This window comes from Chiroxiphia lanceolata, chromosome 9 (genome assembly GCF_009829145.1).
Source record: "Chiroxiphia lanceolata isolate bChiLan1 chromosome 9, bChiLan1.pri, whole genome shotgun sequence".
In the NCBI taxonomy this organism is placed as follows: Eukaryota; Metazoa; Chordata; class Aves; order Passeriformes; family Pipridae; genus Chiroxiphia; species Chiroxiphia lanceolata.
The window spans coordinates 3,978,044-4,003,778 of NC_045645.1; the positions used below are offsets into that span (position 1 = coordinate 3,978,044).

At 63.1% G+C, this 25,735-nt stretch overlaps 2 protein-coding genes across 6 annotated transcripts; one reads left to right on the forward strand and one right to left on the reverse strand.

Annotated features, from left to right (window-relative positions):
- The first annotated feature begins 1,110 nt into the window (after positions 1-1,110).
- B4GALT2 (beta-1,4-galactosyltransferase 2) lies at positions 1,111-7,709 on the forward strand. Of its 2 annotated transcripts, none has more exons than XM_032696348.1 (7): positions 1,111-1,182; positions 3,475-3,861; positions 4,227-4,462; positions 4,536-4,726; positions 4,996-5,118; positions 6,153-6,257; positions 6,402-7,175. In XM_032696348.1, exons 2-7 carry the CDS (start codon positions 3,546-3,548, stop codon positions 6,550-6,552), a joined length of 1,122 nt encoding a protein of 373 aa, XP_032552239.1. In that variant the 5' UTR covers positions 1,111-1,182; positions 3,475-3,545; the 3' UTR covers positions 6,553-7,175. The 2 variants fall into 2 exon arrangements, with proteins under 2 accessions (XP_032552239.1, XP_032552238.1); XM_032696347.1 differs by lacking the exon at positions 1,111-1,182 and adding an exon at positions 2,778-2,935 and having other exon boundaries at positions 6,402-7,709.
- Positions 7,710-8,221: 512 nt separating this feature from the next.
- Positions 8,222-25,710, reverse strand: SLC6A9 (solute carrier family 6 member 9). 4 transcript variants are annotated; one of them, XM_032696345.1, is made up of 14 exons: positions 25,634-25,710; positions 23,117-23,263; positions 14,405-14,561; positions 14,125-14,256; positions 12,800-13,052; positions 12,588-12,720; positions 12,126-12,260; positions 11,943-12,046; positions 11,626-11,863; positions 11,403-11,537; positions 10,998-11,097; positions 10,649-10,749; positions 10,289-10,459; positions 8,222-10,062 (listed from the first exon to the last, which is right to left on the reverse strand). In XM_032696345.1, the coding sequence occupies exons 2-14, from the start codon at positions 23,144-23,146 to the stop codon at positions 9,850-9,852; spliced, it is 1,902 nt and encodes a 633-aa protein (XP_032552236.1). In that variant the 5' UTR covers positions 23,147-23,263; positions 25,634-25,710; the 3' UTR covers positions 8,222-9,849. The 4 variants fall into 4 exon arrangements, with proteins under 4 accessions (XP_032552236.1, XP_032552235.1, XP_032552234.1 ...); XM_032696344.1 differs by lacking the exon at positions 25,634-25,710 and adding an exon at positions 23,384-23,516; XM_032696343.1 differs by lacking the exons at positions 23,117-23,263; positions 25,634-25,710 and adding an exon at positions 18,650-18,770.
- Positions 25,711-25,735: the final 25 nt, after the last annotated feature.

A 25,735-nucleotide genomic window follows, 5' to 3' on the forward strand; every position in this document is an offset into this window, starting at 1 on the left:
AGGTGAGCACAGCCCATTGCTTCTTTGTTCTACATGTGTGTGCGTGGGTTCAAGGACTTGGACTACAACACCTGCTGCTCAAGCACAGAGAAGAAGCTCAAGTGGGGCTCCAGGATCTTGCACCTCGTGTTATTTAGAAGCAGCAGCTGGAGGAGCTGAAAGATATTTGGATAACCATGTGTTAGTACTGATGTGGAAAATGCCACCTGCCGAGGAGCTGAACCAAGTGCTGGAGACAGAAGTTGGACAGCTTTCAGCATGGCTTCTTTGCAGAGGTGGAGTAGGGCTGGGCCCTGCTCTACTCTCAGCTGCAAGGCTGAGGGAGCTGAAAGGAGCATCTGAAGGAAGAGGAAAAGCCCTCACTTGGGTGAGTAGCCAGGCATGGTGCAGGGAGAGGCCTCGGGGATGGGGCTGCTCTAACTGGGCACAAATGCCGGGGAAGGGGGTGGGGAGGTGGGAAGAAGGGAAAGGCTGTGGACAGCACAGAAACTGCTCGGGGTGGGCCAAACTTGTGGTGGGACCAGACCAAGATCTTTCAGTGACGCCGTAGTGGGAGGGAGAGTGAAATTCCCAGCGTTTCCTAGCAATGAAACATAGAAAGGGTGGTGTGGGGGGGAAGGAGCCACAAATAGGTTGCAACGGACGCTGAGCCAGCACCAACGGGCTGGAGCGCGGTAGTGGCCGCAGGTGGGTCGGTGGAAGCGCTGCCTCCCGGCACCGCGGAGCAGGGGAGGAAGAAACACCGAGATACCCTGTCCCTGCATCTCGGGGGTGCTCGGAGGGTCCGCGGTGCCGCGCTCGGCGCCAAGGGCTGAGCATCCCGGGGCGGAGCGGGAGGCACCGCGCACCCCGGGGGGCGTCTGCCTCCCCGGGCCCCGCGCCCGTGTGCCCCGGTGCCCGCGGGACTGCCCTCCTCGCCCGGCGGCTCCGGGGCGGGCGGCGGCGGCGGCCCCGCCCGGTGCGGCGGCGGCGGGCGGAGCCGGCGTGCGGGCGCGGCCCCGTCTCCCTGCGGCTCTCGGCGGTGCGGCGGCCCGGCCGGCTGGGCCCCCCGCAGCCCCGGGCATGGGAGCCCGCGGGCCGGCGGCCGGGGCTGGAGGAGGAAGAGGAGGAAGAGGAAGAGAAGGAGGCGGCGGCGGGGGCCGCTGACCGGCGCCGGGGCGGCGCGGCAGCCCCGAGGCCGCGGTGAGTGGAGCGGCGCGGGCAGGCCTGGCCGGGCGGGGGAGGCCCGGGATGCGACCCGGGGGATGCGATCCCGGCCGCTGATGGGTGGCACCGCCCCGACTCGGGGAAAAAGCCTCATTTTGAGGCTCTCATTTTTTTAAATAAGTTTTCGCATGTGTCGGGGGAAAATTAAGGGGGCGGGGGGACTGTTAGTTGTGCTGAATGCGGCCCCTCGCCCCGCTTTTGGCCGGGAGGTGGCCACCTTTGCTGGCACCGGGGCCATCGGCTATCGCCGTGCCTCCCTTCTCCCAGCCCCGGGATGTCTTGTGGGAAGAAGGATGGAGTCCATAGAGATGAGCATCCCCTCCAAAAAGAGCATCACCAGCCCCACGGCATGCGCCGCACCAGCGTGAATCCGGCATGAATCCCTGGGGACCAACTTCCCAGCCCCAGGTTGCTTTTGACCTCTCACACCCTGCAAAGATGCTGCGGTGGGGGGAGATGACATCATATTTCATAACCCCCTCCTTAGTGGATGTTTCTAAGCCCACTCATGTTCGTGGTGTCCTGTGGCCACCGTTCGATGGAGTGCTTCGCTTTTGTTCCTGTCTAGCATCACTCTCCACTTACCTCGTGGACCGCCCTGCCAAAGGGCCCCTAAAACCTGCTCTGATTTTTCCTTATCTCCTCCTCATCTGGTTGTTGAGGCACTCCTGCTCCATATGCTGCGAGGGTTTTTGGGGAAGGTTTCTGGCAGGTGCTGGGGACAGGTAGGTCCCTACATCAAGGTCTGTGCAGAGTGACAGGGCATCGTGACCAGGAGAAAGTTTGGGCGATAACAGCAAAGCCAGCTTTTCTCCAGAGGGCAACTTTCTAGAAAGGACCTGGATGAGGGATTGGGCTGCTCATCCAGCAGGAGACCCCAGGCAATGGGGACACTGCTCTGCATCCTGTGGAGAGAGAGTGGGCACAGTTGGGGCATTGGGCTCAGAGCGTTTTCCAGCACTTCCCTGCCTGCGGTGGGCTCCTGCCAGCGTGCTGCTGCCTGATGGGGTCAACCCTGCGGCTGGGAGGGGGCACCCCGGAGCAGGGTTGGGCGAAGGATCTTGCTTTTCACCTCAGCTCCCAGCCAGTGTGGCCATCGCTGCTGGCTCAGTGCCCTGCAGATCCCCAGGGGGCCCCACTGGACAGGGCTGGCAGCTGCCAGTGGCTGGTCCCAGGCTGGTTGCCAGCACCCTTAAGTCCTACCTGCAGTCCTGACGGGGGGTCCTACTGCAGATCCCCAGGCACCAGGATCCCCCTGGGGTCCTGCAGCAGCACTGGCCTGTCCCAAGGTCCCCAGGTCCTTGTGTGTCCTCTGTGCCTGTCCCTTGTGATTGCCTTGCCCTGTCCTAGCAGCTTCCCTGAGTGTGGGGACTAGGGGGGCAGGGATCAGGGCAGGAGCTGGAGTGCATGGCTGTGCTGCAGCCTGAGCTCTGGCAGTGGCAAGGCTGGGAAGGGCCTCATCTGGGACTCTACAGTGACCGTCCCAGCTGGTTTCCCAGCAGGGCTCTGGCCCAGCTCCAGGTGTCATGTGGGGAGATAAGAGGACCCTGACTCCTGGCAGTTCTCAGTGTCCCAGGGGGCCTCGCCACTGCCAGCAGCAGGAGGAGAGAGGATCTGCGCTGCTGGCTGTAAGCCGGACCCCCCTGGACATGGTTGGGAACCGTGACTCCGGGGGGTTGGGACGTCCTGCTTGGCTCGGCTTGGTGTCAGCTGTGCAGCTGCTCTCCTGGTGGGTGCCCTGAGGATGGCCCCTGCCAGCATGACTCTCACTGCTGGCCCTGCTTTGGTGCTGCTGCTGGGCTGTAGCACTGTGGGGAGGGAGCAGAAAGGGGAACAGGGGAATGGGGTGCCTCAGAAAGGAGCGGCTGGTGGGGGAACCTGTTCTTTTGGGACATCCCGGGCTGGCCATATTTTTGGAGAGCGTGACCTTCTCCAAGGGCCCAGCCTGCATGGGGTAGGTGGCACCTCTGGAGGTGCCTTTGTGGTTCCTCTGCCTGGATGGGGAAAAGGGAAAGGGAGTGAGTCTGTCCTGTTCTGGCCTTGGCCTAGGCAAGCAAGGAGGAGACTTGCTGTGTGGGGCTGAGGACCTCTTGGGCTGTGCCTTCAGAGCAGGGGCCCAAGCACAGCATTCCCCCTGAGGTGCTCTCTGGCATACCAACCTGCAAGCCCTTCACCTCTGCATGAGGCCTGTGCTTCTGCCCAAGTGTCATTTGAGCTGGGGCTGGGGGCTCAAGCTTGTGGTGTCCTGAACGTGGGGTTTCTTGGCAGGATCAGGACCGTGGCTGGAGCCGCCCCCCTGCCCCACTAAGCGCACATGTCCGCCTGCCCGTGCCCGGAAGATGACCAGGCTGCTCTTGGGGGTTACCCTGGAAAGGATTTGCAAGGCCGTGCTGCTGCTCTGCCTGCTCCACTTTGTCATCATCATGATCCTCTATTTCGATGTCTACGCGCAGCACCTGGACTTCTTCAGCCGCTTCAACGCCAGGAACGCCTCGCGCGCCCACCCCTTCTCCAACTCCTCCCGCCCCAACGGCACCGTTCCCAGCTACGGGCCGGCCGGTGCTGAGGCCCCATCCCCCAGCACCAAGCCCAGCACCAACCAGTCCACCACTGAGAAGCCCTTGCAACCCTGCCAGGAGACACCTCCTGGCTTAGGTGAGACATGTGGGTGAGCGTTGAGGGTGAACTTGGGCTCTGACTCAGAGCATAGGGCTGAGGTGGGTGCCCATGGATGACATCCTTATCCCCTGCGCCCTGGACATGGTTTCTTGGTGGTCCCCAGCGGTGAAGCAGTAGAGAACCCCCAGCCTGGAACTGGTCCTAGGACAGCTGGTTTCAGGTTTTGTTAGCCCAGTCTCTCTGCCCCTGTTCAGGAATGGTTTTGGGTGTCCTCTGCCCTCGGCAGTGCCGGTTCCCCTTACAGGTCCCCCTCACTGTTTGCTTTACCAGCCTGGGCGGGAGCAGCAGGTGACCATGACCCTAACCATGTCCTGTCCGTCACCCTGCCCTCCCTCTTGCAGTTGGGCGCCTGCTCATTGAGTTCAGCTCTCCCATGAGCATGGAGCGAGTGCAGCGGGAGAACCCTGACGTGCGCCTGGGCGGCAAGTACACCCCACCAGACTGCCTGCCCCGGCAGAAGGTGGCCATCCTCATCCCCTTCCGGCACCGCGAGCACCACCTCAAGTACTGGCTGCACTACCTGCACCCCATCCTGCGCCGGCAGAAGGTGGCTTACGGCATCTACATCATCAACCAGGTGAGGGGGGCAGGGGCGAGGGGGTGGTGGGGCTGGGGGGGGCAAGCAGGCATCACTGAGCTCTGCCCTGCAGTTTGGTGAGGACACCTTCAACCGGGCCAAGCTGCTCAACGTGGGGTTCATGGAGGCACTCAAGGACGACGAGGAGTATGACTGCTTCATTTTCAGCGACGTGGACCTCATCCCCATGGACGATCGCAACCTCTACCGCTGCTACGAGCAGCCGCGGCACTTTGCCGTTGGCATGGACAAGTTTGGGTTCAGGTGGGTGCCCTGGGGAGCTGGGGTGGTTTTGCCCACTCAGGGCTGGGGTATCTCACTGGGATGACATCAGGGCCACCAACCTTGATTGTCATCTGGGGCAGGTGTGGGGTCACTGGCTCGAATTGTGGACCTGGGATGGGAGAGGGTACAGAGTTCTGGGTAGGAGTGTGACGCAGGAAACTGCTGGTGCTTGTACCTGGGGGTCCCAGTGGGGCTGACCTCCATCCTTGCCTGTCCCCGGGGCTGACCTGTTTGCTGTCAACCTGCAGGCTCCCCTATGCTGGCTACTTTGGTGGTGTCTCTGGGCTAAGCAAGTCCCAGTTCCTGAAGATCAATGGCTTTCCCAATGAGTACTGGGGCTGGGGAGGAGAGGATGATGACATCTTTAACCGGTAGGTGTCAACCCCTTGCCAGCACTGGCTGGTTGGGGTGTACCAGGGCTCCCCACCAAGGTTCCTGGTTTTGTGGGGAATGTGTATGGGCCATGCTACATGTCAGGGAGGCACTGAATTACCCTCCAACTTTAGGGTTGATGACCCTCATGGATGGAACTGGCCCCTCCCAGGGTGTTGGAGGGCCGTGGGGCACCCCTCCACCTTCTTTGTGGCTGAACCTCCCCCAGCACAGTATGAGGTGCACCAGTGAGGTGGTGTGCCTGTGAGCTCTGCTCCAGACCAGGGCTAGCATGCTAAATTTGGATGCATCCAGGGCTGAGATGAAAAACTTGGAAGCATCTCAGTGGTGGCTGTACAGCGGCCACACAGTCATTCCTGCCAGCAGCCGGCAGGCAGCAGCACAACCGCGTGCAGAGCCGAGATGATTCCCCCCACACACCCCCTGCGTTGGATGCCAGAGCTGGGCAGTGGCCACCTCATCTCCCTGGGGCTGCCCAGGGGAGCTGTGTGCAGCCAGTGGTGCATAACCAGCCTGTAATGGCCGGACAAGCAAAACACCCTGTGGGTGCCGTGGACACGGCACACGGTTGTGATTTCCACACAAGGTGGGCTCAGGGTGGGGGACAAGCAGCGTGTGGAGCCCTGGAAGAGATTCAGGCAGCCCTTGATGTGAGAGGAGGACTCTGAGGGAAGGGCTAGGCAGCGGCATTCGGGGAATGTAAAGGGCAGGGGCCGCAGAGGGAGGAAGGGATGGATGGCTGCACAGGGATGGCTGCCTGTGTGCAGCACGGGCTGACCACAGATACTGGGAGTGGCGCTTTGGGCACGGTCTGCCGTGGGGCATGTGGCACCCTTGGTCGTGACACTGGCCTGGGTGGGGCCTGGCTTTGCTCATCTTGGCTTGGCACAGCTTTGTTTAACCAGGGACAGGTTTATTTGGCCTGGGGTCTGACCCTGGAGGTCTCTGGGCTGGGGAATGTCCCACTCTGGTGCCCGCACACTGATTCCCCCCCCCTGCTCCCGGCCCTCAGCATCTCCCTGAACGGCATGAAGGTGTCGAGGCCCGACATCCGCATTGGGAGGTACCGCATGATTAAGCATGAACGTGACAAACACAACGAGCCCAACCCGCAGAGGTGAGTGAGCCACAGGGGCTGGGGCAGTCGGGATGCTGGGCAATCACTGGGCTCCTCTGCTCTGCTCACCCCCGCAGAGGTCTGGCACTGCTGGCACTATGGCAAGACATTTCCCCATCCTCATCCTGCTCCTCTCTCCACCAGATTCACCAAGATCCAGAACACCAAAATGACGATGAAGCGGGACGGGATCAGCTCGCTGCAGTACCGGCTGGTGGAGATCTCACGCCAGCCCATGTACACCAACATCACGGTGGAGATCGGCAGGCCACCGCCCCGCCTGGCCCGCGGCTAGTGCTGCTGTCACTGGGAGCTCCTGTGCTCAGGCTGGCTGGGCACAGCGGGTTTTGCCCCAGCTGAAGAGTCAGGACTGGACAGGGATGTTTTCTGCCTACTCTGCTGCCTTCTGGAGACGGCTGCCCCCCAGCCGGCCCCTCAGTCCCCAGGATTTCTGTCCCCCCCATCCCCACGAGTGTGTTTGCAGGACCCCTGCCCCATACGTGGTGTGTTGGCGGACGAGCCCGGCTGCCCTGTGAGCAGCTCCCGGCACAGAGGGAGGGGGCAGCCCCAGGCCTGGCAAGGAGCCCCCAGCCCATGCCAGCTCCTGCCTGCACCATGGGCGGGGAGGGTGAGATCCCACTGCTCTGTGAGAGCTGGGGATCCCCACCAGCGCTGTGAGAAGCGGGGTGCAGGCTTCCCCCTTTGCCAGCGCTGGAGCCGCTGCTGCCCCAGCTGGGGATGGGAGCAGCCCAGGCCCCCCAAACAAGCAGGCAGGGTCAGGGCGAGGTTGCTGCCCTGGCCGGGCGTTGCTCACGCTGCTGGACGTGCAGACGTGGCTCGCTGTCTTCCTCTGCTTTAGTCTGGTGCTTAGAGCCGGGCCCCGTCTCAGCTCTGCCAAACAGACCTCTGGTTAGCAAATGTCCCTTGCTGTGCCTCAGTTTCCCCAGGGCTGGGGGGATGGCGGCTGTATCCCATCCCCCTTCTCCAAAGGCAGGTGCTGTGTGTGTGTGTGTGCAGCTCCTGCCTGCACCTGCTCTCACCTGCCCTCCCCGCTTTGGCGGGGGGAATAGGGCTCATTTGAACCCCACAGCCCCTCTTGTTGGGGGCTGGTGCAGCCTCCCTCTAGCAGGGAGGGGATCTTCCCCCTTGGAATCTCCCCTTGTCTGCCTTACCCCTTTCAGGCCAGGGGCAGGGGTGCTGCAGGAAGGAGCAGCTGGGGCATGCAGGGCAGGAGCCCTGTGCCCCTCCGTGGGACTGGGAGCCCCGGCATCCTTGACACCCCACGGGGCGCTGGGAGCAGTGGGGTTGGGAGCAGGACAGTATGCCAGGGCTGGGGGGCACCGGCAACTTTTGTACATTTGAATGTCTGACCCTTTTTTCAGCGTACGTTGAATGCAGCGTTCGGTCGTAGAGACCGGGGGTTTTGTATTTAATAAAAGTTTGAAAAGTTGGCGGGGTTTGTGGGGCGGGGGAAAATCACGACAGGATGGGGCAGTGGGATTTATGGGGTAGGGGGAGCAGCCTTGTCTGCCACCTCCAGCTGCAGGCTAGAAGGCAGAGCCTCTGCCTCACCCTGGCCACCCTTGGAGGCCCCCCAGCTCACTCAGCACTGGAGGTCCTCACAAGTTGCTCAGCCTCTGCTAGGGCAAAGTGCCCAGGGCATGTACATGGCAAAACCAGCTCCCCTCACTGTGCCATGGACACTTGCTGGCCTCCCCTTCCTTTGAGGACAGTGCTCTCTCCCAACAGGAATAAGCCTCTGTCCCCCATCCTCTGCCTTAGCTCCAGCTGGTCCAAGTAGAGCAAAGGAGCATTCCTCAGAACCCAGCCTGGCTGCTCCGTGCCAATGCCTTGCATTAGAGGGGAAAAGAGCTGCACCCATGGGATGTGCTCCCCCACTTTCCAGCCCCTCCCTCCCTCCCCTCCACCATGGTTCCCAAAGAAGGGCACAGCGGGACACAGCCTCAGGAATATAAATCTCATTAAAATCTAGGATACTTTAGAACTCTACACCAGGAGAGACACTGGCATAGGCAGCGCTGCCCAGAGACACTGGAAGAGGCAGCGCTGCCCGGGGACGCGCGCGTTATTGCTAACAATTAGAGGTGAAAAGTAGCGGCGTGACTCGAGGGGCAGGGCACGGGCACCATGCGGGAACCTGCACCCCTCGCCGCGGCACGACGGGGGGCTCGGGACGGGGAGCTGGAACATCCTGCTGGGGCTCACCGCCCACCGCCTCCCGCCACCGTGCCAAGCTGTGCCGTGTCCCTGTGTCAGCCTCGGGGCTGCAGCATGGGGAGCACAGGGTGCTGGCTGGGAGGGGAGCAAGCGGGGTAGGAAGGGTCTCACCCCATTCACCCCAAATCAAGAGCTCCAAGCCCTTTGGCTGGAGCTGGAAGACAGATTTAAAACTGCTTGGCCTTTGCCAGTGCATCCTGCTCCACTAATACTGGTTGGGGACTGAGCATCCCCAGATGGCTCGGAGTGAGTGGGCTGGTGCAGCCCTTCGTCTCTCCACTGGTACCTCTTGCTAAGCAGCAGCTGGGGGAGGCCTTCCATCCTGCTCCCCCTTAGCACCATGGAGGGTCCTCCCCTGCCAGTGCTAGGGCTGCCGGGAAAAGCTGGACCTCAGCCCTGCCCTGTCACCCCCCGGCCAGGCTTAAGTACTCCCCAGCCTCCTGCCCCACTGCGGGGCAGGCAGCAGTGTTGGGCTGTGCCCACGCTGCTTGTGGCTGTGCCCAGCTTTGCAGGCGATTCCTGGCCACCCAAAAGGGCACCCAGAGCCCCCAGTGGGGCCACAGGGTGGAGGGGTGCACAGAGGGGAGCATACCAGCTCACCGCCTGCACAGCCCCGGGGTACCGTGCATATGTTCATGCCCACGTACACCACGTGCGCCCAAACTGTGTCTGCGAGGGACACACACGTGTGCACACGTGTGCTCTAAGTGCTTGTGTCTTGTGCCGTGAGATCCCATTGCCTGTGCAAACAGCATGCTTGCCCCCCACCTCCCTGTGCCGACTCAGTGCCTGGCACCACCCCTGGGCATGGCCACCGGTGAGACCCATTTGGCTCTGAGCCACAGCGGATGCCCACCCAGCCTGGGGGTCCCTGCAGTGCCAACCCCTGCCATGATGACCTTGTGCACATACAGGTTGGGATGGCTGCAGGCAGTCTCGGCATGCCCAGCCCTGGTCCCACCCCCTGTCCTCCCCAAGGGAAGGTCAGGAGGGTGCCCCATGGCAAGGCAGGCTGCCTGGCTTGGGAAGAGGGGGTGGGAGCCAGGGAGCATCCCACCCCCCTCATCCTGTGCATTCCCCCAGGACAGAGCCCCTGCAGAGTGCCTCTGGCTCCCGGCCCTCCCTGGGCTGTGCCCCCTCCTCTCTTGTCCCAGCGTCGAGCACAAAGGTTACCGTAAACACGAGGGTTAACGAACGCCACGGGGCGGGGGGCGGGAGGGGTTAACCGGCAAGGAGGTGGGGGGGTCTCGGGGGTGGGTGCTGAGAGCCCCCCGTGGTCCGGTGCGGCCCGGAGCCAGGCTCCGCCAGCGGAAGGTGTGAAAGGGGTTAGAGGGGGTGCAGGGATTGCAAGGGGTCACAGTCTGGAGTCCTGGCTGTGGGCTGAGCCATTACTGCCCTGCATGGGGGATGCAGCCGCCGCCTCACTTTGGCCCTTCTCTGGCTGCAGGGGCTGCACCTCCAGGTGGGACTCGGTGGAGGGGCTGAACGCCGGGGCATAGCGCCCGCTGCGGTGCTCTGCCAGCGCCGGGCCCCAGTCCTTGCTTGCCTTGGTAGCATTTTTCAAGCGCTAGAGAGAAAGGGAGAGGATGGGGGCAAGGTTAGCACCCACCATGCTCCCTTGCCCCCAGCCTGCACCAACATGCCAGCAGCTTCCAGGAGTGCCCAGAGATGTGGTGCCCCATGGCTACTGCCTGCACACTGCCACTGCTGACAGCGGCAGGGGGGTGAGGGACAGCCTTGCAGGCAGCCCCAGGTGGGACACAGACAAGAGAGTCTAGCCCCTGGCCACCCACCTCAAGCAGTGTGTCCCCCTCAGAACGGCACACTTTGTAGATGGCGTAGATGGGGATGCAGATGACGGAAGAGAGCGCCATGAGGAAGCCAATGCTGATGGCCCAGGTAGGGTAGACATACTCGTTGTAGGAGATGGGCCGGTACTGGATCACTGTGAAGATCAGGATGAACTGGGAAGGGATAGGCAGGATCAGCCAGTGGGGAGAAGCCAGCCTGCTCTGTGCCCCCACAACCACCCTATTCTGCCCCATCCCTGCTTTCCCGCAGCCCAGCACCCTCCTCCCCAGGGAGTGTCAAGTTCCAGTGAGCTCCTTGCTCCCTCCTCCCATGGCCCCGTGCCCCACGGTTGTGATGCTCACAAATATGATGGCAGGTGAGATGAAGCGCCAGCAGATCTGGAAGAAGATTGGGGGAGGAAAGCCCAGCATCATCTCAATGTCCTTGAAGTAGTTGCGGTGCCCTGGGGAGGCAAGTGGCCGTGAGCTCAGGTGGGACTCTGAGCACGCTCACACCTCACCCACCACCAGCTCCGGATCCCTAGTGGTGGGACCCCACTAGGGCCCCTCAGGTCACACCTCCCCAGACTGGCCAACAGCCTCAGTTAGCACACAGTAAACTGCTGACTGGCTAAAAGTCAGCGCATCCCCTTCCCCACTGGCTGACTGGGTCAGCCCCGCTGGCTGATCAGCCACAGGCAGTTGCACCTACCATAGATGTACATGATGGCCACGCACATGATGCAGGAGATGATAACCAGGGAGAAGCTGGCAGCATAGTTGTCCATCAGCAGGAGCCAGTAGATGCCCGCCTGTAAGACACACCCTTTGGCACAGCTGCCCCAGCAGTACCACCGCTGTTGGTAAGGCAATGGCACAGCCATGCTGTGCTTGGGCCAGCAACACACAGCCCAAGTACCACCACCACAGCTGTCATGGCAACGTCTGATGCCAGGGTCAGCACGGCGACACTGAAGTCTGGATACCAGCACTGGTGTTGGCATAGCAAGGCCAGGTGTTGGCTGTCACCACCACCAGGGTGGCAACAATGTGGACGTGGCTGATGAAAGTGGCCACGGCAATGGTACCCCATCACCACAGTCCCATGGTCACCTACCTGCGTGGTGAGCGGGACGCCCAGCAGGAAGCCCGCCACAGCTACTCCCAGCGTTACGAAGGTCTTCCTGCGGATGATCCACTCGTTGCCCACCTCATCCACGATGGCTGTAACCAGCGTCTCCAGCAGACAGAACTGTGCATGGGGCGGAGGGGGCAGCACGTCACCACCTTGGCCCCACCATGTCATCCCATCCGAACATGCTGTCCCCACCATGACCTACCTGTGTGCCCAGCCCCAGGAGGATGAGCATGAAGAAGAAGAGGATGGACCACAGTGGCGAGATGGGGAGCAAGGTGAGGGCCTCAGGGTAGGCGACGAAGGCCAGGCCAGGGCCATGGTCGGCCACCTTGGAGACATCCACGCCCAGGTGGTTGGCCATGAAGCCCAGGATGGAGAAGATGACGAAGCCAGCATAGACACTGGTGGCGCAGTTGGTGATGCTGATGATGATGCTGTCCCTGTGGGAAGAGGAGTCAGGGCCAGCAGCAGATGTGAGGGGCAGTGGCAGGGCTGGGGGTGCCACGGTTGGGTGCTCACCGGTAGCAGTTGTTGTGGAACTTGTTGTAGGAGGCCATGGTGATGAGCCCGCCCCAGGCACAGCCCAGTGAGTAGAAGATTTGTGAGGCCGCGTCACCCCACACCTGTGGCAGTGGGATGGTCAGTGCTGTGCCTCCAGCCTTGCTCTGCCCGGCCCACTCACCACCCCTCATCCCTGCTCACCTTGGCATTGAGGATCTTGTCCCACTGGGGCGTCAGGTAGTACATGATGCCAGTGACGGCCCCCTCCAGCGTGATGCCGCGCACGAAGAGGATGGTGAGCACCACGTAGGGGAAGGTGGCCGTGAAGTACACCACCTGTGGGGCGGCACCTCAGTGGGGCGGGGACAGGCAGTGGGTGTGGCCTGGGCAGGGGTGTGGCTATGGACTGGGGGAGGGGTTATGGTCCAGAGTGTGGAGTGATGGACCAGGAAGAGAGGATATGGTCCAGGGAAGGGACTATGGTCAGGGAGGTGGGCCATGGCTACATGTGAAGAGCTGTGCCCAGCTGGGGTGGGGCCATGTCGACAATGGGAGGTTCATTCCCAATAGGGGAAGGGCTATGCCTAGAGAGGGCACGGCCATCTACACAGGAGGCATGTCCACACCCAGGGAGCAGGGCCCGGAGAGGGAAACCGCAGGTACCTTTCCCGAGGACTTGACGCCCTTGATGAGGCAGAGGAAGACCACGACCCAGGAGACGCCGAGGCAGCCCAGGAGGGGCAGCCGCACCTCGCCCAGGTTCCCTATGTCATCCGACAGCTGCAGCACATACCTCCTACATGTGGAAGGGACAGCAGCGTCAGTGGGGCCCCACCATCACCAGCTCCCCCGTCCCCCATCCCACTCCCTGGTACCTCCAGTACTCCTCACTGGGGCTGGTGCGCTTCTGGGTGGTGTTGAGGAGATGGGTGAGGTTGAGGGCGGCGCGGCTGGAGATGTTCCCGTCCAGCACCCCCGCGCAGTCGGGCGTGTTCCAGGGGTTGCTGCAGTACGTCCAGGGCAGCACGCGCGTCATGGACACAAAGAAGTAGTAGAAGGCAATACAGATCACCACGTTGTAGTAGATCCCGATGTACGTGGACACCACCATCATCCCGTAGCCCACGCCTGGGAACAGCACCGGGGAGGGGTGAGCGGCATGGTGCAGCAGCACGGCACGGGCATGGCACGCAGCAGGGGGGTTGTGGCATGGGAGGGGTGGGCAGCATGCGGTGCTGTCAGCAGCCTTGCAGCCACACTGTGGCTTGGCGCCTGGCTGTGTCACAGGGGTAAGGAGCAATGTGCATGGGATTCTCTACCTCCAAACAAGCCCAGTGCTGGTGAGGGTCCCCTGGCAATGCACACAGGCTGCAGGCAAACCCTTGGGGTCTGCAGCCCTACAGGACCACCGGCTGGGGGTCACTCCTGGTGACAGGGACTTTAGGGCTGCAGCTATCTGGTGGCATGTGAGAGAGGCCACACAAACACAGGGAAGTGCACCCCAGGCTGAGCACACCACAATGCAGAGCATACAGGAGAGTGTGCGTGGGCTGCTTGTACTCAGACATGACATGTGGGCACATCACCCAGCAGGCAGCCTGCAGGCATGCGCCGGGGGAGCTGGCAGCATGGGAGCACACCAGTATGCCAGGAGATGCACCTGGAGCAGGATCTAGACATGGCAGGGCAAGCACGTGGGCACATGCAACCACTGCCTATGGTCCAGGGAGAGGACTGCAGAAGCATGCCCACAGCTGGACATGCCACAGGCACCCCCAGCTTGTTCAGGGGACCTGGGTGGCCTCTGCAAGAGTGACACGCTGGGGACACGTGTGGCATATGCAGGGATGTGTGTGTAATGCCTGCAGTGGATGCCAGCGCAGGGCTGGGGTTTGCGCAGGAGACGCGTTGCGTGTGCAGGGGCACGTGTAATGCGTGCAGGGGACGCCAGGCGGGCTGTGTGTGCAGGGCAGCGTGGCCGGGGCATGTGTGCAGGGGATCCGTGCACCACAGACAGGGATCCGTGTGCAAGGCACGCGTGTGCGGGGCTGTGTGAGCTGCAGGTGCCTGCACAGGGCCAGGTGCTGTGCCGGAGGTGTGTGTGCACCCCACGGTGTGTGGGGGTCATACCAGGTGCCAGGCGCTGTGACAGCAGGCATCCCATGCTGGCATGTGCCAATAGGGACGGGCGGCTCCTTACCTTTGAACATGGGGCTGACCCTCCAGACGCCGAGGCAGCCCTGGCTGGCAAACTGCCCAAAGGAGAGCTCCATGAAGAAGAGGGGGATGCCGCAGAACACCAGCATGATGAAGTAGGGGAACATGAAGGCACCTGGAAGGCAGGAACCAGAGGATGAGCGAGCAATGACCCCGTGTGCTCCCCATGCACCACACCACCCCAACAAGTATCATGTGGGGCTGGGGCCACATCCCCACACCTGCCCAGAGGGACCCCACTCCCCTGTCCCCCTGACACCCACCTCCCCCATTGCGGTAGCAGAGGTACGGGAAGCGCCAGACGTTGCCTAGGCCCACGGCGTAGCCCACGCTGGTCAGCACAAACTCGATCTGGTTACCCCAGTTGCCACGCTTTACGCTCTTGTCCTGCTTGCCCCGCTCCCCGGGCACGGCGCCATTCTGTGGAGAGATGCCATGGGGTGTGTCAGTTGGGGACCCCCCCGCCAGCTCCATCGGAGGGGTGACAGCCACAGAGCGGGGCTGGGTGGTCCCCAGCATCCTTCCCCATCCCACCCACACGCCAGCCCCCCGCTGCCCGCCACGCACAAGCAGTGCCAAGGAGGGGGAGGGCAGCAGTGGTGGCCCCCCCTCCGCCCCCCCGCGATGAATGGCTCTGCCCGGAGCCCGGCTGCAGCGAAGGAAGAGTCTGCAACTCATACAAAGCAGGTTCGGGCGCCTGAGCACAAAGGGCCCTCTGTTCTCATGCCCCCCCTCCCTGCGCCCAGCGAGAGAGGTCCTGCTGGGTGGCCACTGCCCACAGCTGGGGCAGGAATTGCAGGACCCCTGGCGTGAATCAGAAGCCCCCCCTCAATGGGAAGTGAGGTGCAGTGACTAGAGCAGGCAGGGGGCCAGGTGCCTTCCCAGAAAAGGCACCCTGCAGGGTCCTGCCACCAGCTCAGCACCCAGCGAGGTGCAGCACCCATGCTCGGGGCAGCTCACAGGGTGTCCCATGCAGGTGGGTCCCCTGCATGGACAGCCCCAGTGCCCATCTGTCCCTCACTGCAGGGGACAGGGGAGGGCAGAAAGGGGCAAGAAAGGGCTCTTTGTGCAGCCTGCCACACAATGTGAGCTCACACCAAGAAGGACAACAACAACCGGGACGAGCACCCGTCACCCCTGGCAGGGATGGCACCCATCACCCCTTGGCTGTGCCCCAGCACAGCCCTGGACTCGTAATAATGTCCTGCCTGCACGCTGTGGAGCTCTGGCAGGTTGGGCTGAGGGCAGATGGCATTTTGGGGTACAGAGGTGCCCCAAGCCCTCCCTTACCCACCTGAAGCCAGGTGATGGGTGCATGGGGTGAGGGTGCTGGTTGCCAGTCCACAGCCCCACAGAACCCACAACCCTAAAGGAGCAGCACAAGGTGCTGGCAGCCCTTAAGAGCACGTTGGAGCTCCACAGTGCCAGTTTTGTCACCACAGACACCCCCGCGCCCATGCCCACTCGCGCTGCTCCCCCCTCTTGCCTCCCGCTCCGTGTGCCCCCCACGATGGCTGCCAGTGAGTGGGGCCACAAATGGGAGCCGTCACTTTGTATCTGCTCATGCCGGCGGGGTGCAGGCAGCAGGCGCGGTGCACCTAACCGTATCATTTGATTAGGGCCGGCGCAGCCGGGACGTGATGCCCAGCGACTCCGGCACCGCGCTGCCAAACAAAGCCATCTGCTGCGAGCGGAGCCCGCACGCGTCGCGGGCGGCGGGGGGGCTGCAGGGGCGCGGGGCCGGCGGAGAGGGGCGATGGGAGGTCGGTGGGCACTTTGGGAAGGGCTACAGGGGCGATACGCTGTCGTGCCCGGCCGGGGAATGGGAGTGCCCACGCCTGACTCCACGAAGCAAAGGGTCTGTCAGAAACGAGCTCACAGCAGCTCCAGGAGCTGGCGGAGCCCCCTCTCAGGGGAAGTCCTTACTGTGGGGTGCTGTGCAGGAGCAGGGCTAAGGGGTCCCCAAAGCGGGGGGGACAGGACACTGGCACTGTCCCTGTGCCAGGGCACACTGCCCACTCGAGCAGACTGATCTGATTGGGAAGCCTCTGATTAAGCTGCTCACACTAACAAGGCTCCTAATGAGCAGCACAGCCAGCAGGAGGGGGGGCAATGCTCCAGCTTGCCTGACAAAGGGTCTGGTGGGGGGATCACATACACTGCATAGTCCTGGTTCAGCCTGGAGCCCTGGTGCCCAAAGGGGACCTCATCCCTGTCCCAAGCCACCGCTCTGCTCAGGTGACTCTGGCACAGCTTCACCCCCAAGCCCGATGGGACATCCCAACTTGGAGCTGTCTGGCATCAGTACAATGAAATAGCCAGGCCTCTGCTGCTCCCCCCTCCTTTCCTGCAGCACTGGGCTTTGGTGCACTTGTCCCCAATAAGGGGGCAGCCACACGTGTGTCCATGCATGCACAAGCAAGCACACGTGCGCAAACACTTGCATGCTCACCCATCGGCTTGCTACCAACCCCCCCTCCCCAAATCTAGGAAGGTCACCCTGTCCTTTACACTCATTAACCACCCTACCAACCCCACATGGTAAAAGAAGGGGGGGGACAGAGAGAACCCAGACATCTGGGAAGATGAAACTCCCCCTTCTCCCAGCTGTGGGAAAGGGACAGAGCTGGGAAGCAAAGCGAGAGCTGCCACCCAGCAACTATGCAGTCCCTGGGGGGGCCAGGTCCTGCTCCCAGGCCCCAAATTTTCCATGCATGTAATCCCATGCAGCTCTAAAAGATGCCTGGCTTGGGTGGTAACATCAGTGGGGAGGAAAGGTGGCCTAGGCACCCCAAATGTCCCCAAAAGGGAACATCCAAAACGTCCCAAAAGGGGAGTGCCCAGGGCATCCTTCCTCTCCCTTACCCAGGGAACCCACTGTACACCATAGACAAAACTTCCCCAGCCCAGCAAGGCAGGCATCATCCATCACCCTGCCTGGCACTAAAGCCTTTCTCATGCTAAGGAGCATTGCCTCACACAATGACAGCTTGGCTGGGGTGCCCGGATGCCCCCCACTTCCCTCAGGGGCCCTGATTTATGGCTGGGAAGCTTGTGGTGGTGGCAGGGTCTATGCTGGAAGGGGATGTCCTCATTGGAAGTATCTCCAGCATGATCCCCCTCCTCTTTTCTCCCCCCATTCAAACTGCCCACACCAGGGTATTTCAGCCCAGCAGAGGCACTCTGTGGGGCATGAGCCTTATCCAGCCCCCCCTGAACCAGCGAGGGATAGTCAACTCTTCCACCCAACCTCCTACTGGGGTGTCAGGTCTGCTCCTGCAATGCCTGTGCAGGGTACCAGCCATCCCCTGATGTCATCAGCCTGATGTCATTGGTCACTGCCATGGCGATGGCAGCAAAGTCATGACTGGGTTAGGCAGGGGCTGCTGGAAGATAGAAATAGATGCTAATTACATCATTTGCCACAATAGTGGCTCTTTCAGGGCAACAAAGTGGGGTGCAGCATGCCTGGGGCAGACAAACCCCAGCCTGAGGTAGGGGTCCCCAGGGGTGGAGGGATGGAGGCACTCAGAGAGGGGGTGTCCTGGGTGCCCTCACTGGCTGTCCACTGATCCTGGGTGCTGGGGGCCCTATAATCAGTTCCTGTACTCCTTGTCCCTGGCACATGAGGTAATGAATCCACAAGTGTCAGCCCTGCATCAGAAGTTGCTGTGCCCTGCCAGCCTTCCCATCCTGGTTCTGCCAGCCCCACTGGCACATCCTAACTCTCCCTGCTCTCTCTCTTTGGTGCCCAGTCCCATGTTTGCCTCCGCCCCAGTGCAGCAGAGGCATGTTGTCAGGGAAAAGGCATCTGGCATGGCCTGGGCAGTGGCAGCATCATCCATGGGTGCACAGGCAAGGGGACACTCCCAGGGTTGGGGTGATGCAGTGACAAGGGGGATGTCCAAATCCCAGGACCTCCCAGAAGTGTTATACAGCCCTCACCACCTCTCAGTGTAGGAGGCTGCCCAGCCCCAGTAACAGCCCTGAGTGTGCTCTGCCAGCCACCCACAGCAGCACCAGTGCTGCCCCGAGATGCCACGGGGAACCAGGGCAAGCTTTGACATTGCTCACCGATGCCCATGAAAGATAAGAGGATGGGGAGGGGAGAAGGAGGATCTTTGCTATACTCTGCCCCTGCACCCTCAACCCAGGTGCTGTGCACCTCTTGCAAAATCAGTAGGTTCCAGAGTCAACAAACACACAACTGTCAGACAATCTCCTCTTGCTCCCAGCACACATGAGGCCACGGAGGGGTTTGGTGCCATGCTGTGCCCTCCCTCCCCTGGAGCACCCCATGTCCCTGGCTGTAGGGTTCGGGGGTACCTCTCCAGCATGCCATGGCACAAATCTGCAGCTGTGGCTCAGCACTGCACAGCCATCACCCCAAAGCCAGAATAAAGGGTCTCGGAGAGCCATGGTGGTGGGGGGACAGCACTGGCACAGCCACCATTCAGCCTGGCCCCCCCGCTCTGCCCCCCAGACCCTGTTCTCACCTGCCCACTGACCTGCTGAGAGGGTCCAAGGGGGCCCCGCTGCTCGCAGCTGCCATCCGGGGGCCCAGGCTGGATGGCTTGGTGAGTCCCCAGCTTCATTGGCACCTCGGGCTCCGGCGCAGCAGCCGCCCACCCTCCCGCCTTCCCCCGCCCACTGCCTCCAGTGCTTGGCACTGCTCCCCACTTGCCTCCCGGCCAGGCTCGGCCCCTTGTCGCCTGCCCCGACACGGCACCGGTGCCCCACCACGCCACCTGCCCCGGCACCATCCTGCCTGGCCCACACCGCAGGCACCCCCGTGCCTACGTAACCCCCACAAGCTGTACCCCCACAAGCCAGGTGCCCTCCCTGGCCGGCGCAGGCAGGGCAAGACAGCACAGGCTGCACAGCAGGCTCAGCCCTGTCCCACTTAATGAGGCCTCATTAGCAGGGTCCAGCTGCTCGCAGCCCCACACGCTCCAGCAGGCAGCACTGCCCTCCCAGTGGGCACTGCAGCCCGTCTGTCCGGGGCCAGGAGCTGCTCTTGGAGCATGGTAGAGGGCCACGTTCCCTCAGAGCCCCTCATTCCCACACCCCATCACCCCCTGCCCCACACATGCATTCCTGCCCCTATGCCCATCATCCACGCAGCTGCCCGACCCCGCCTGCCCAACCACAAAACTGTGCACTCAAGGGCTTCAGGGACAGGGCATGGCCCCGCCTGGGGATAGGGGCACAGGGACAAGCCTGTCTGCTGGCACATCCCCAACCTGGTGCCATGCTACTTCACTCAATCGTCATACTGCTGGCGACATCATGGGGTCTCCATGGCAACCCTCACAAGGTCAATGCCCCGAAGGGGACCATCTGGCTGGCAGGAGGTCTGTGCCACGACCCCTCCGCTGCCCAGGCACCCCACAGCCTCCCTGCTCACCCCCGTGCCAGCATGGGGTGGGACCCTGGTGGGGTGCTGTGTCCCATAGGAGGGCAGGCGCAGGGTGCCCCCCAGCCAGGCTCGGGGTTCCCCAGCTGCTCCCAGCCCTGTATCCCGGCTGGGGAGTGTGGCCAAGGCGCCAGCGAGGCATGATGGTGCACGGAGGGCGGGGGGACAGGCCGGCGCTTTCGGGAGACCATCTGGGGTCCGGGCAGTGGCGGCCGTGGGCGCACACGTGAACAGCACACGTGTGTGGGGCGGGCGCTCAACCCCCCCATGCCAGCACCCAGTGCTTGTCCCTGTCCTGCACCAGCCACCCAGTAGCTTGGGACGTGCCCCACCCATGGGATGGCAGCACCCAATTGTGGTCCCCAGGATGCACGCAAGTCCAAAGCCATCCCACGCTGTGCCAGCCCCAGTGATCCCAGCCCAGTCGTGCCCTACATGCAACCAGGCACCTCTGTGCCCAGACATCCTACAAGGTGTGTGGGCACCTTGTGAGCATCCCTCTGTGCCGCAGTTCAGCTGCATCACTTTGCTGGGCCACCTGCGTGCTACCACCAGACGTCCTGCCCCGGGCACACTGCCCCTCTTGCCCCCCACAGCAGCCTGAGCACAGCACAGTAGAACCCACAGCCCCATCCTGAGGATGCCAGGCCCTGTGTCAGCCCGTGGGAGCAAAGTGCCGCTCCCTTGGCAGCCCAGCCAGCAGACAGAGGGGACAGCCAGCTGCATGGAGATACACCACTGGAAACGAAGGGCCTGCACTGGGACCCTCACCTTCCCTGGCGTTCTGGTCCCCACCCTGGCTGGCTGGCACTGCTGAGGCTGAACTAGACACGGGGGTGACGGGTGCATGGGGTATGGCCACATGTCTCCCAGCCCCTGTCACTGTCCCCCAACAGGGCTGCAAGGGCACAGGGCTCCAGCCCCCAAGGCTCCTGCAGGGGCAGGAGTGATACCCAGGGACCTGCCCTGGGGCCAACATCCCCTAGCTGAGTGCTTCCCGACAGGGCTGCCTTTCTCTGGCCCCATTCTACCAGGGCAGACATGATTCTCCCAGGGCGTTCAGGCAGAAAAATCCCCCGCCAGCCCCCCCCATCACTGCCCCTTGGTATTCCGGGAAGGGCTCCTGCAGCCAAAAGCCACTTCCGCAGCTCCTGCTGCTGGCCGGTGGCACTGCGCCGCTGGGGGTGTCTGGGACAGGCAGAGGCCCCCCAGCCCTTAACCCCCAGCAGGTCAGTGGGAGCAGCGCCCCAGTGTCCAGCCAGGGTGGTCCTGGGTGACCACAGGAGCCTACCTGAGCTGGGCACCCTGCGGTCAAAGGCTGCCCAGCCGTGCCAGCAAGGCAGCCCTGGGAGTCAGGAGCCACTGGCAATGCTGGAGCCTGAACAAAGCACCTTGAGAACAACAAAACAAAGTGTCCTTAAAGGCCAGAGAGGGAGAGGCTGTCAGACCCTCCCTGCTCCCCTGTGGCCCCACAGGGACTCCCTTTGCCCAGCTACACAGGGACCGATCCAGCTCCAGGAGGTGCCCTGTACCCCGTTGGGCATCTGCTGTCAGGATATCTGTGGGGCTTGGGAACAGTAGGGTTCCCCCCTCTCCTGCTTGCTGTTTTGGAGTGAGCATTTAGAGCTTCACAGGGGTACCTGCAAAACACAGAGCCTGCAAAAGCAGGACACAGCACTGCCATTCCCCAGGCCCCAGCCTTCAGGTGGGGAAACTGAGGCACAGCTGTGCATCACCCAGCTGCTGCCTCCATCACCCCTGTCCCTCCCCAGGTGTGACACAGCGGGCACCCCAGGTCCCACTGCACCCATCTGGCCCCAGAGACTGCACACACAATGCTGGACAGCGGCTGCATGGCAGGAGCCTGACAGGGCTGGGGGGGGGTGGTGGTAGGAGCTGCACCTGCAGGCAGGGATGAGAGGACAGGTAGGGACCAAGCTTTACCAGGTTACTGGCAGGGCCCTGGAGACAGGCCAAGGAGATTAGCTCCCTTCTCCAGGGACCCAGGCAGCTCAGTAGCCAGTGCCTGGCCTGCTGCAGCTCCTCCTGAGGTTCTCAGGATGCAGGGATGCTCTAGGAGGAAAGATGCTTTCACAGAGACCTGCTCTTCTCCCTGTAGCCTCCATAGCAGCACACTCCATCCCTGTGCAGGGTTATCCTTGCACTGTGTAAACAGAGGAGCCCTGGAAAGAGGGCTGAGAGCCAGGGCAGTCAACACAGCATGTGTCAGACCCTGTTGCATCTGACACCTTGGCCCTGGGGTGGGCTGGTCAGGTACTTCCGAGAAGCAGGTTAAAGATTTACTGGGAGTGGGTGGGCACTCTCATATCTCTGGCTCTCTGCTGCCCATGTCAGGCTCAGCCCTCATCCTAGTGTGATGCTGAGTGCTCTGGTCAGGGTAACAAAACACCATCAGCATGGAGTTCACAGCAAGCACCATGTGCAGAAGTGCATCCCCATGACAGACCCCTGATCGTGCCCAGATACATCCTCAGCACCTCCCTGCTCCCAGCATGGGGCTTCTCCTGGAGAAATCTGCCCTCCTATCCCACCAGATGCCCTGATCCCTTCTCCACTGTGGCAGGATGGGTGCTGGGCTCCCCACTGCAGGCACAGCCAGTGGGGCCACGCTGGGACACACAAGCGGAGAAGCCGCATGCACGCGAGTGCACTGAAAGCGCTTGCTGGAGCATACCGCTCCCCTGGCTCTTGGCTTCCCAGGCAAATCCTGGCTCCCAGCCCTGCGGCTGGAGTGTGCAGCTATTTCAGGAAGCCCCCCGGGAAGGGGAGGGCCTGGTGACCGTGTCAATCCCAGCATTCAGCTCCCATCCTTTGGGAAAAAGGGTAAAAGCCAAGCCCAGCTTGGGCTCACCTGCCCAACACAGCACAACAGCCTGTCATGGGAACCTGAGCTTGGGGCTCCCAAACCCCTCACTGCACAGCAGACCTGCCACAAGCACAGGGCCATCGCAGCCCTCTGACAAAGACATGCAGTGGGCACATCCTGCATCTGCCCGGAACACCGAAGCCATCCCTGGTGCAGGTGAGTGCCTGGCAGCCCACAGCATGCTGCAACATATCACTTGTCAGGATGGAGGATCAGGCACTACACCAGTGCCTGGAGAAACCTGCCTGCACACCGTTCTACCAGCCCAGTCCGGGAGAGCCCGCTGGATGGAGGCAAAGGGGAAGTAGCCACATCCACGTCCTTCTGGGGGTACCTGGCATGGAGGAGCCCCTGCACCCTTTGCCAACAGCAGGTTGTGGAGCCGCCCGCCTGGAGAGCTGGGGCAGATGATAAGGCTGGGCAGAGCGCCTGAGATGGGCGATAGTATCTCCAGGCACAGCAAGACACCGCACCCAAGGAGCCCCACAGGCAGCAGAGAGAGCACCAGCCCGGCAGTCATCATGCTGGGGGAGCACCGAGGTGGCACAGCCCCGACTGGGGGCCCCAGAACGGCATCAAGCCCTACAGGAGCCCCGGTGTCTCGCCTCCTGGTTCTCTGGGTTCCCAAGGCAGTGGCGTACACCAGCCCGCTCCCTCCACCCCAGCACTTACCAGCAGCCCCTCGCTGCACTTATCGGCCATTCCTGGAGGCTGGAGCACGGTGCCGGCTGCCCAGTGCAGGGTCCCTCGCCTGCCCGCTCTCCGTCACGCTGGCTGCGCCACCAGCACTAGTGTGCTTCAATCCACCGTCAGAGCAAGCTGGGCAGAGGGGAGAAGACACCAAGAGAGACGTGACTGGTGGGGTGGGCACGTCCCCCCCAGGCCTCCCCCTCCCTCCAGGAACCAGGGGACTGTGCCAGACGAGTTGCTCCCCTGCACCTGCCCACTGGGTAGTGGGGCTGGTGGAGGACACCGGGCCCGGGGCCAGGTGGGCTGGTGGCGGGGTCTCTTCCTGCTGGCTCCCACCCCCTTCAGCGTCTCTGAACCCCCTGGCACCCACACGAGCAGCGGCTCCCAGGTGTTTCCCAAGAAGCAGTTAAAGATTTACCCGGTGTGGACAGACGACCTTGCGGGCAGCTGGCTGCCGGCCCCCCAGCAGGTGGGTGTCAGGGGCCGCGGGCAGGAGTGGGGGCCCCTGGAGCTCTCCCCCAGTGAGAGCTGAAGCCGAAGTGGCTGCGGCACACGGCAGCGCCGGGACTGGGCGCTGAGCGGGGCCAGTGCAGGGCTCAGCTGCCGCGCAGGACACAGATGGGAAACGATTGCCTTCTGCCCCGGTGCATCTCATGCACGTGCAGCGCAGGGGGGCCGAGCCGCTGGGCTCTGCCGGGTGCCAGGTGCTGCTGAACAGGGCATGGGCAGCTGCCTCCCCGGCCCTTACCCCTGCCCCAGCCTGGGGCTGCTGAAGGCCCCAGGGGAACACCGAGGCCTGACCTCGCCAGGAGGGACGGACAGTCTTGCAAAACACCAATCTGATTGTCTGTGCAACAGCACCGGTGTTTGCAGAACCCACATCAGTGCTTGGTGCCCTTGGTGGCTGAAGGACCCCTGACCCCCACCGAGGGTCCCCGACCGAACCACCAGCAGTCAAACACACCAGGGCCTATCCCCAGGCTGCCATGAGACTGGAGTGATCAGCAGAAGCGAATGAGGCCCTTAAGTCATGGGGAGGGAGCATGGGCAGTGGAGATAAGGGGCAGGAAGCTAGGGGATGTGGGGCGAGCCCCCAGCCCCTCCATTGCAGACAGGCTGCTGCCAGCAGATACCGCATCCCACTGCCAACGCCTTCTCCAGAAGTGGTTGCATTTCCAGGGTAGCCAAGATGTCATCACTGACACAAGCCTGACTCCTTGCATGGCACAGGGATCTCTCAAAGGTGGGAGGCGCAGGGTCAGTGGCCAGACTTCACCTATCATCACACACCTATCGCCTGCCCTGCGGCTCTGAATTCAGATCAAGGACTCATCCCGTGTCCTGGGAGGGAAAAGTGCCCAAGGGACTGGACAGCTGCCACTCCCTTCGGGGTCTACCGGGTGCTCATAAGGCTCCATGACTGCATAGATGCCACTGGCATTGGCTCCCAGCCTAGCGTGGAGTGAGCGTGAAGCCAGCAGCGGGACAGAATTGGGACGGATGCAGGGATGCCCGAGGATGCAGCATCCCCTGGGACAGCCCAGCAGGGATAGGGATTCAGTCCACTGGTGGCTCTCCCAGAGCTGAGTGATGCCATGACAGACAGGAGGACAGGGCAGCTCGTGTACTTAGAGGCGGCATGAGTGACACCTGGACACACACAGAGGCTCCCATAGGGCTGTCACACCTCGGCGGGGGAGGCAGCTCACGGCACCCAGGGGAAGGCCACGGATGCCGGGCCGGAGGATGGAGTGCCCGTCCCTTCCTGCCCGGCGGGCGGCCAGCCCGAAGCACCGCTGCAGCAGCCGCTGGCACCTGCGAGGCCGTTTCCTCTGCCAGCATCCGCCGGGCCCGCCGCAACCGGGGTTCCCCGGTGCCCACGGGAGGCTGGCAGCGGGCCGGCCTGCCGCCGCCATGCTCCCCCTCCCGCCTCGCGGGGGCGGCTCCGGCGGCGGCCCCGCGGGCAGCGCTCGCCGCGACGCGCCCGCCGCCCGGCTCCCCCCCGCCGCCACCGCCCGGTGCAGAACGGCGGCGGGGGGGGCCCGGTTACATCAGCCGCCACGTGGTGGCTGCTCCGCCGCCCCGCCCCGGCACATGCCCGTGGAAAATTACCGCCAGCCCCCCCGCCCCGCCACCGGGCCGGGCCGCCCCGGTGCCCGCCGTCCTCCCGGGGTGCAGCGGCGGCGGTCCCGCTCTGCGCGCGGCGCCCCCGCGCTCCCCCGGCACCGCGCCGCCACCGAGCACCGAGAGCAACAGATGCGGGACCGCCCCGCATCCCGCTATGCCGCTGTCCCGCTCCCGACGCGGACTGACGGGTGGCCGCTCCCGGTGCCTCTCCCGATGTCCCCGACCCCGCCACTCCGGAGGCCCCCGCCGCCCCCGTCTCCTTCCCGCCCTTCTCCGGCAGCCCACCCACCCCTCTCCCGTCCCATCCCCAGTGCTGCTGCGGCCGCCGGACGGGCCGTGCGCCCGGTGCCGGCGGAGGTGCGCGCCCCTTACCGTGCCCATTCCGCCGCCCGGCCCCTCCCGCCGCGCCGGGTGGGCCCGCGGGGGCGCCGCTCCGCCGCTCCCAGCCCGGTGCCGGTGCCGTACCAGGCCCGT